This window comes from Lycium ferocissimum, chromosome 2 (assembly GCF_029784015.1).
Source record: "Lycium ferocissimum isolate CSIRO_LF1 chromosome 2, AGI_CSIRO_Lferr_CH_V1, whole genome shotgun sequence".
Lineage (NCBI taxonomy): Eukaryota > Viridiplantae > Streptophyta > Magnoliopsida > Solanales > Solanaceae > Lycium > Lycium ferocissimum.
In genome coordinates this window covers 40,419,007-40,429,605 of record NC_081343.1, presented here as the reverse complement: position 1 = coordinate 40,429,605, position 10,599 = coordinate 40,419,007, and the positions used below count along the sequence as shown (strand labels likewise).

The 10,599-nt window shown below is 34.1% G+C and overlaps 1 protein-coding gene and 1 long non-coding RNA gene across 2 annotated transcripts; both read left to right on the top strand.

Annotated features, from left to right (window-relative positions):
* The first annotated feature begins 249 nt into the window (after positions 1-249).
* LOC132048045 (uncharacterized) lies at positions 250-974 on the top strand. The gene is made up of 3 exons (XM_059438992.1): positions 250-400; positions 478-544; positions 635-974. The coding sequence occupies exons 1-3, from the start codon at positions 336-338 to the stop codon at positions 959-961; spliced, it is 459 nt and encodes a 152-aa protein (XP_059294975.1). The 5' UTR covers positions 250-335; the 3' UTR covers positions 962-974.
* An 8,375-nt stretch (positions 975-9,349) lies between these two features.
* Positions 9,350-10,599, top strand: LOC132048044 (uncharacterized). Its single transcript, XR_009412884.1, has 3 exons — positions 9,350-9,645; positions 9,866-9,907; positions 10,020-10,599. It is a non-coding gene; the product is annotated as an uncharacterized LOC132048044 (long non-coding RNA).

Genomic DNA, 10,599 nt, shown 5'->3' with positions numbered 1-10,599 from the left:
CTTCGAGAGGTAATAGGTGTAAATTTTTTATTTATTTCTCTCTACTAATTTATTTTAAAAAAATCATGCTTAAAATAATATTATGCAGAACTATTGGCAAGTCTAAACGGGCTATCAAGCAGAAACATAGAGTTGAAGGATCAATTTGCGAAGCCTACCTTGCTAAGGAAACATCTCATTTCTGTTCTTACTACTTTGCGAATGTTGTGCCATGCTTAAAAAACGGACAATTCCGGCATTATGAAGGAGGTGAGAATGATGCTTTAGCAAAGCCGATATCAATCTTCAATCGACCGGAGTTCGAGTTCAAAAAACGTACAAGAGAATTTAATGATATGGAGTCTAAATCTGCATCGCTACATGTCTTGCTAAATTGCCTGGAAGTTCAACGATATTATGAGTAATTTATTATTATTTTGCACTAAATATCCAAGTATAAAGCATAACAACTAACTCAAACTCCATTTTGTCGGACAGCTACTTTGTGCATTTAAATGGCATTGAAAAAGTGTACGACCAGTTTGGGAAGTGGTTTAACGATTATGTAAGTGTTACAGCCTTTTCACAAAGCTAATATAATTTAAAAAGTGCGCATTATATTATTGCTAACTTACTATTTCTTAACTATTAATAGGTTTACAGTACAGAGTATGGTTACCATGACCAACTTTTAAAGGACATATCTTGGGGACCCGGTATGGTCTATTCTATGGACAAATATGTGGTAAATGGTTTTAAATTTACTACCGAAGAACGATCTAAGCATACAAAAACTAACAACAGCGGGGTTTGGGTTAAAGGTGGGGATGGGAACCAAGCCGGGGTCGATTATTATAGTGTAATTAAGGAGATCCTAGAACTGGAATATTCTGGTGGTGGCAAAAAAAGAATTGTACTTTTTCGGTGCAAGTGGTTTGATCCAACCCCAAATAGAGGTACAAGGGTACTCGAGCAAAGATAACATCATAGAAGTAAATCACACGAGGAGTACGCGGCTTATGATCCTTTCATTATTGCCCAAAATGTTAGACAAGTGTACTATGCTCCTTATCCCTTGCGTCCAGATAAGTCTGCTTGGTGGGTGGTAATTAAAGTCAAGCCTGTGGGTCGAGTGGAAGTTGAGAATGTTTTGCCTGTAACGTTCCAGGATGACGACATATCAGTTGTTCACCAAACAGTTGACAATGAGTTAGAAGATGATTTAGAGCATGCAGAACACATATTGGAAGAAATAAATGCGAGAAGATATTAATGCAGAGGTGAACGAATGTAATAATGAAAACGAAACAACTGATGAGGAAGAATGGTCAGAAGAGGGAGATGGGGATGGGGATGAGGATTAATAGCAATTAGTAAGTATTTTTTTTAGACTTACATATTTTCTTTACATGTTTAAAATTAGTAGCTGATTGTTTACTTCCTATTTATAGGTTCTATCTGGAATGGCTTAGCTTTATTACTCGATTTTCGAATACTATCAGTGTTTTGGAGTTGGCAACTTTTATGAAAGAACATAAATGTGCGTCTTTATTCTTCCTCCTTAGCCTCTTAAAAGCATCCTTATGTTGTTTCTTTCTCTTTTGTTTCCTTTCAGATACCTCAACGAAGACATTCTTTGAGCCATTTCGACATTTTAGAGATCTGACAAGGGTAATGCACTTGACAATATTGATGGTGTAGTGGTACGTTTTATGAATTTTTCCCTTTTGTAGAATTTTACCTTACTAGTCCTATTGAGGCAAACTAACATAACTAGCAAGCATGTAGAAAATATGAACTTGACAAAATGGTAGTCATGACCTGATGTACATTAGTGAATGTTAGACAAACCTGCAAATTGCCTGCATTTACATGACCTGATGTACTAGTATCCTCTCTGCTAGCTTGTTGAGTTCCATGGATTTGCTATGACCTGATGTACTTGCAGGTGGTTTGTTAAATTCCTGACTATTTGTTGTTGTTTTTTCCCCAGCAAAATCATCCTTTACATTGTTCTAGATATTTCCACATATCTCAACAACTTTAGATGGAGATACAAAGTTGTTCTCCTGATTAGCAAGACTGCAGTATCTCATTTTCTTTGTTACGAAGTTTCAAGAAGTTACTTCATAACCTGCAGGTCATTTATTCACTTCTTGGCTACCTTATTCTGCATATCATCTTGTGCTTGTGTGTCAATTTTGTCATGCTCTTGTCCTGTATGCTAGATGTTTTGAAGGAAAGTCAGGTAATGTAAAGCAACTTAAATACAGATGTTTATCGATTTTAGCCTTTTGCTGTAATCCACAGGATCTAAAGGAGGTAGATAGTATATTAGACTTCATTGACTTCTTTCAAGTTTAGGACTATCATAGATTTGCTTCTTCTTTTTGTATTTGTTCAGAAGGATTGTTGATTCTTGTACTGCCTGACTAGCTTCATGCTAAGTTTCCGACTGTATGCTAGAAAACCTGTGAACATTATACACTACTCTCTCTGTGTATGTTTTAGAATTTTATGAACTTTCACTCACTGGAAAGTTGTTGCTGGAAATTTTATATGTTGGGGGTGGTACATCGAATATTGTTAAACTCCGCTTACTTCTTTAGCTTTTTTGCGGTCGGACCTCCTAGTTGTGAAAAGAGAAACGGCAATCTTTTACATCGTCCAATATATTTCCGAAAGGTATCTTTGGTTTAATATCTTGAAATGTAGCTAGTCGAAGAAAAAAGAAATCGGATGTGATTATATTTTTATGATGTTTATCATTTGGGTTCATATTTTGGTATGCGGGAGGATATAGAAAAGGAGATATTGTCAAGGGCATCTACGGGATCGGTGTCTCTCAAAGCACATTATGGTATCATAATCACTTTTGCTTTCTGTTTGCTTTCCAATACGGCATGCAGATAGTTATAGGATGGTCAAACATGTTTAAGGTGAATATAAAATGTCTCTGAGTAAGTATTTTTTCTTACAAGTGTCTTGGAGTAAATCTCATTGGCGGTAATCTCTCTTTTATTAAGTCTAGCATTGCTAAGAGCTGTTTCTCTACTGCTCTTATCAAGCCTACTTGATTGTTTCTACATAAAGCCCGATAAAGGTTGGTAAGTTGTTATTATAATGTATCTTACTTTCTGTAGCAGATTTCTCTGGATTTGCTTATGCATGAGACCATTTGAGCAATTTCTATGTAAGTTGATGAAAATATTTTCATGCGAAAAACTCAACTTTTATATATATTGACCAACAGAAACGTCTAATCGCATGAGTCTATCTTTGTATCTTTTTCAATTTTGTTGGAATAGTTGACTTCATTTCTTTGTAATAACTAATTTTTGTATAATCTATTTAACGAAAGAGAGGATGGTCATGTATCGTTTGTCGATTAAGAATCATTCTCCTTCCGGACAAAATAAACGGATGATCGTCCATTTACTGCCTACTTACGTTGCTTCTGTTGGAATAATGCTTAACTGTCCTAATACTTGGTTGAATTTGAACTAAAAGTACAAATTGTCGAGTTCAAGTGCTCTTCATGATGCTAGATTCGTAGTTCCAATGTATTTCTTAGGACTACTTGACAGCTTTTGCTTTGAAATTAGGTGAGACTAATGGAATAATATGGAGGAGGAGAGGAGGAGGATATAGTAGCAAAGCAAGTGAAAATTAGCAGAATCCATTATTCTAGCCAGTGGATGGTGAGATTAATTGTAATGCACTTAAAGGAAATGTGATCTTTGGTTCTTGTGAAGACGGGTTATAGGAATTTCTGTGTTTCTTTACATACTAAGAGTAGTTGATTATACCTCCAATTTATAGCGTTCGAATTCTTCTTTAGTATAATATATCGTTATTTCAGTCTTCTTTTTCCTAATGTGTATCCATTTTTCCAGAGATTGAATGCAAAGAATTAAGTAGTCAACTACTCGATCAATAACAAATCGTACAAACTACTTTGTAATTAAGTGTAGTATACCTATTATAGCGAATTGCAAAAGCCTCGCCTCTAGGGCGTGATTTTGGATTATAGAAAAGGCAGCTAGTACTGTATAAATGTTTTTATACATATTCAGTGGATTTCTGAACACAAATACAAACTTTGGCCAAATTAAAGCTATTGGATTGTACTGACCCGTTGCTAGAACTCTTGTTGCCTCTCTGCCTCGCCTCTTGACAAATGTGGAAAGGTGTCTATGTCAAAGAAGAGTCTTTAAACGTGCTTCTTGGTTATATTTTCCGTAGTCCATCAATTGACTGGAATTAATAGTTTCATTTGCAGTAATCTCTTGTCCAATCTGTTCTTATTTTCTTTCCTTTGCCATGAAAGTTTCATGGGTCAGAATACTTAAATGACCACTGCTGTACACGATTGGATGGATCCTAGGATGGTTCTTATTATGTACAATTCGAAATAAATCATAAGTAGGTAATCGTGCGTAGCTAGATATGTTTATATAAGAATTCTTTGGTAAGGAAAATCTGTTGGTAAGCAGAAATGGACATTCTTGTTGATAGATCAGAGGTGAAATATTTGTTGGTTGATATCAGAATGTTATCCTTTCTGCTAAGGGAAGGACATGGAGTCCATGGCATACTTCTCATCTCGGGTTTCATCCCGAAATTGCTATGAACCCGGCAGAGTTCTTGCCTGTCAAATTCAAATAAGGAAATGCTTTCCCCAATCATTAGGGAAAATGGGGTCGATAAAGGAGGGAGGTGCGGCAGGGGAAGGAGAACATTATTCAGCTGATAATCTACAGCAAGTCCATCTTTCGGTGTGTTTCACAAAGTCAAGAAGGCACTGATATTTTCTTCCAACTTTACCCTTATAAATAAATGAACTTTTACATAACCAAGAACCATTAAAGAGTCAGACACATTTTCGAAGCATCTAAATAATGCAAAGAGCCAGAAGCTGCTTTGACAAGAAAGAATTTTTGGACAGTGAAAAGCACATTTTCTTGGACAGGAATGATTAGAAAACTAAATTTCCTGGCAGTAGAAGGTCAAAGTATGGAGACATACTTCTCATTTCAAGTCTCAAACTCATAAACAAAAGCTTATAACCAGCGTAGACGATGATGTCGAGTGGGTTATGATTAGATTTATCCACACCTCTCTGTTGCATTTACAACTGAAATTAAAATGCAACTTTCAACCCATGGAAAATGGAAAAAATAAGATAAGGAAGGAAGATGAAGTTAATTTAAGATTTTGTGCTTCAACGTGGTATAGGCAAGATGATGAAAGAATTACAGTTCAATTACTAGCTTCACAGTTAGAATGTTAAATGACTTCTCTGTCTCTATCCGATCGTTATTTATTTGATGTCAACTACTATTAGCTCACTGTTCTGATCTGACATGCAATGTGATTTTTTCAATTGGTGTTGATGAGTCTGAGTGACTTATTAGATGGATAAAATATTCATCTCCTTAGTTAGCCAATTGATTTCAACCATCTTTTAGTTGAATTGTTAGTAGTATTGATTTCAACCATGTTCTATTTTGGTTGTTTACTAAATATTTGATAGTTTTTTCTGTTGAATTCGAGATTTAACTTGGTTGCTTACTTTCTAATTTCAAAATCAATATCAACATTCAAAGGCGGAGTTTCTTCGTACTCACCACCCAACACACACGGTACGGAAGAACAAGGGAGGAAAGGTGGCTTGAGAGTGTTGGTGGTCCCACTAGGTTTGGCACAGCTTACGGAATGCCACATCGTGCATTTCGTCAATACCGGTCGTCCCTGGAAGGCTTACATTCTTCCAATACCGAGTCGTTTGATAGAGTGAGAGCTATGGCTATGGAGCAAAAGATTGCCGAGCTATCTAGCCAACTACGGTGCCTCGGAAGGGAAAGGGAGAGGCGAAGGGATATGCGGTTTGACGGTATGAAGGCCCGATTAGACGCGTTACTTGCTTGAGGGGGATTCCCTCGTGTCCTGATGATGCTCGTAACCCCCATACTCAATCTAGTGGTGCGGATGATGATGGGACTCACGTGTCAAACACACAAAGGCATGTTTGAATGTTAATGTTGTGGTGGATTTGTGGATTGTGTAAGTGTTTTGTGGATGTTTGCGAGGGGTGAAGTAGTCTAGTGTTGTAGACTAACTAGTGTAGATTAGTTTAATGTTTTGTGGATGTTTGTAAAGGTTGACGTAGTTTAATGTCTCTTTTGAATGTTTGAATGATATTTTGATTCAACTTTGAAGTAGTTTCGAATTGAATTTGATGTATCGGTGGTTGTAGTATATGTGTTTGTTGAAGTAGCTTAATGTTTTATGTATTTGTAGTAGTTTTATGTATATGTGAATTGTTGAATTTCGACTTGGTTTTAGTTGAATATAAAATTGTTTTCATCGTGACAGGGGGCAGCTGGAATAGTAGTTAGACTGTACCAATTTTTTTCCAGAATACCGACCTCATGAGGTCGGTTTTATGGAAAATTTTCCCATAAATTGGAAAAAAACCGACCTCATGATGTCGGTCTACAAATTGCAAATTACCGACCTCATGAGGTCGGTTTTCTGTAAAAATTTTCCAAAAATTACAAATTACCAACCTCATGAGGTCGGTTTTCTGTAAAAAATTTCCAAAAATTACAAATTACCGACCTCATGAGGTCGGTTTTCTGTAAAATTTTCCAAAAATTACAAATTACCGACCTCATGAGGTCGGTTTTCTGTAAAATTTTCCCAAAAATTACAAATTACCGACCTCATGAGGTCGGTTTTCTGTAAAATTTTCCCAAAAATTACAAATTACCGACCTCACGAGGCTCAAGGGTTCGTAAATATTTTGCAAAAATTGTAAAATTCCGATCTCACGATGATGAAAATATAAAACAATATGTTACATATAATCATATAAATTACCGACCTCATGAGGTCGTTAAACTCATATCATTATATTATTAATATAATTTAACGACCTAATGAGGTCGGTAATTTATATAATTAATATCCGACGTAAAAAATTTTACCGACCTCGTGAGGTCGGTTTTTTGCGACCTCATGAGGTCGGTTATATTACCGACCCACTCTTTTCTGACCTAATTTTGAGGTCGGTTTTTGGCCAAAATCGACCTCATGAGGTCGGAAATAGCCATTTTTTAAGGTCGGTAAAACCAGTTTTTTTAGTAGTGATAGGGCATTAATTGCCAAAGACCCAATAATATTTTCCTTATAAACATATTTTAACAAGGTTTCTCATCTGTCTATTTGGATTACATATTTAACCCAATCAGCCTCAACTTTTAAATGAGACGAATTATGTAAGTCAAAATGGGTCATTTGCACTTTTGTTCTATTTTGTGTTGGCCTTTAATTTTTACCCTTCAAATGGGCTGGTTAATTTTTGCCCTTCAAAATCTAACTTATGCCAAGAAGGGCATAAGTTACACATCATAATCTCCACAAGTTATGCCGTATACTTAAAGAACTTATGCCCCACTAGACATAAGTTCGATTCTGAAGGACAAAAATTAAAGACCAGTCCATTTGAAGGACAAATCGTGCAATTGCTTGAGTCAAAATTGAATGAGTTAATAAATGGACTTGTCATATTGTTTTGGACTAATTTTCCACTCTTAGTCCCTACTTGTGAAGTTAATTTAACTCAATGAATGACATACATCTGAACAATTTTTGTAGATTTGAAGCTAATGGAAAGTTGCATAGCTGAATGTAAATCTTATTGCTCTTCTTTTGCAAAAGCAAAGTAATGACAAAAGTAGAATAAATATGCTATCTTGATTACTCCTCCATATGTAAATCAAGGTTTATGCATCATTCACACTCATTTTAATAAGGCCAGATACCTAACATAGTGCCAATCAAACTTGTTTTATACAAAATCTGTGTTAATCACTGCGGTGCAATTATGACAAAGACAAATTGGGTCTTCCCAAACCAAATACCTTCGATGGGTCGTTCATCTTGGTTTTCAAAAGGTTATTCAAGAAATTTTAGTTGACTAACGGAGATAGGATTTTCATTAAGAGAATTTGAAATTTTATAAAGTAAATACATAAAGAAGTCAAGGCAATGACATTCAACATCTATTATACATATATTAATAATTTTATTCTAATGCTAATTTTTCGACGAAAGGGATCTCAGAATGCCCCTTGCCACCCCTAGCTCTGCCACTAATTTCAGAATTAACCATCTTGTTCCTTCTATATATAAGTTCCAACTAGAATGAGTTGATTTCCTTAACTTATGAAGGCATGTATAATTTGGAGAAAATACAAGGGAAGTTAGTATATTTTTGTGACGGTAATCCAATTTCGACTTCTTTTACTGGGCCTGGGCTATGCAATAGTTGAAAACATGAAATGTTGACACCTACAACTTTAGTGATCCTAAAGTTAAAAGTAAATGTTTCAATCTCAATTCTTTGTTGTTTTTCTTAAATGATATTATATCATATATATTTCGACAATTTTATTTTTGCTACTAATATGAATGATATAAATATTTCCATTAACCCACAGGTATTGAATTTTTTTCTGAATATTAATTCGTTAGTCTATAAGATTGCTACAACGTAACAAACTTTTTTCTGCAGTAAAGGAACCATTCAAACTCTGTTCATCGCCTATACTTAAGAGAGAGCAAAATTTCTGTCTTAACAATGGAACTAGTTTTGGAAGTTATTGCAGAAGAAAATAGCATTTTTTTCGAAAATTATGTGATGACGAGGTAAAGGTTGTAACAATGAGAAATTGCAACCACATCTTCCATTCTCAGATGCATCAAAATCAATCGCTCATATAAGTAGGAATGCGTATGTTAAAATGTCATTTTTCTATTCATTCCTGACCTCATTTAAGAATTATCTTTTATCCAATCAGAAGGAATAAAAAAAGGCAAATCTCTTATGCATTTTCTAAAATCTTTCTTCTGATTCAAAATCATAGTGTAACATGTATCCTGTCTTGTTCTAGTCATTGAATAAATGATAAAATAAGTTTTTAAAAAATAAGTATTGTTCAAGAATCAAATCTTGTTAGAACTGTGTATATTCTGTTCATCCTTTTGAAGGGAAACTAAATGAAAAATGTTGCTTTAAAAAAATTGCTTCAAATAAAAAAGGTCTATTTTTCCCATGTAATTATCCGTTCATCCTTTCGAAAGGGAACTAAATGAAATTAATTCAAAAAAATCTTGCTTCAAATTAAAAAAAGAAATCTATTTTCCCACGTAATTCGTCAGTCGAATCAACATTCTCAGAGAGAGTCATTTGTACACAAAAAACTCCAAAAACTTCTTTAGAATCTATATATAATATTAAGCTAGGCATAGACAAGATGATGTGACATCTCTCAATGGTCTCCATTCTTATTTATTTTTTTTCTCCTTTTTTTTTGACCTTTGTCCCTTCATTTATCTATTTATTTTTATTTTTAATAGCTAAAAAGTTCTTTAATTCAATTAATTAACTTTTCACCACCCACTTTAATTGTCTTCTTTATTAGATATCTTAATATGTATTTATGTGTTGTTACACCTTTTCCCTGCCCCACGTTGTGAACAGAAAATGTAAGATTTGCTTCTAGGAAATTAAGGAGTCCAACATTACTTGAGTGGAAAAGATTAAATCAAATGAGAAATGTTGAGAGTGCAGTTTCATTATCAAACACCAGCCTCAAGGTAAATATCACGTTTGCATGTCAAATACTACTATATATGATCAAAAACACGTACTTTATCAACTTTATCTTGAATTAATTTGCATCAACTAAGGATCGGTGATTGTTTAGAAGTAATCTGTATATTAAAACAATTTGTCTTAGTTAGCAAAATCTCCTCTCTCTTTATCACAAATTTCTTTTACCGTTTATAATTTTTTAAACATTTTTTTTTTTTTTAGGTTCCAGATGATGACATTGTCGTTCCTTTAATTTGACGCCAGGTTAATCCTTTTGAAATCATTTTTTATTTATCTTTTGGTTTATAATAATGTTTTTGTCTTACAAAATTATTACTTTGAATGTAATTATATTCTATTTACTGCTGCTGGACAGGAAGATATGATGGCATGAAACTTGATTACGTGCATTGATTGTTCGTCCACTTCAAGCACTCAAAATGGATCTTCACAGGGGGTTTGATTTGATTACTTAGGTAATTCTAGGCAAAGACGTTATTTTCAAATTGTGTTTTTGTTCTCTTCTATTCTTTGAGTTCATGAATGTATTCTTCTTTACCGTGAATGTATTCTTCTTTACCGTGTTATGTTTTTGGAGATTCATTTTGTGATGTTTTGGTTTCAAATTAATGTTGTTCTCTTTTTTTTTTTTTTTTTTTTTTTAATTTCTTTGTTCTGAACAAAGATCTTTGATAAGATGTATGATTCCATTTTATCTATCAATAATGAATTATGAAACTTTCTCTCTGAGATGTGAAACTAACAAGTCTATTAGAAAGTCGAATGAGAAATTTTCACACGAATTTTAATTACGTATTTTTAATTGCTATTAACTTTGCTCCTCCTCTTCTTCTTCTTCTTCTTCTCATCTTGCGATGATGAAAAGCGTGTTTATGTTATTGTCAGCTTCTAAATTAAGTTGACTATGTTATTATTCCTTTTTTCTTTTCAATGAA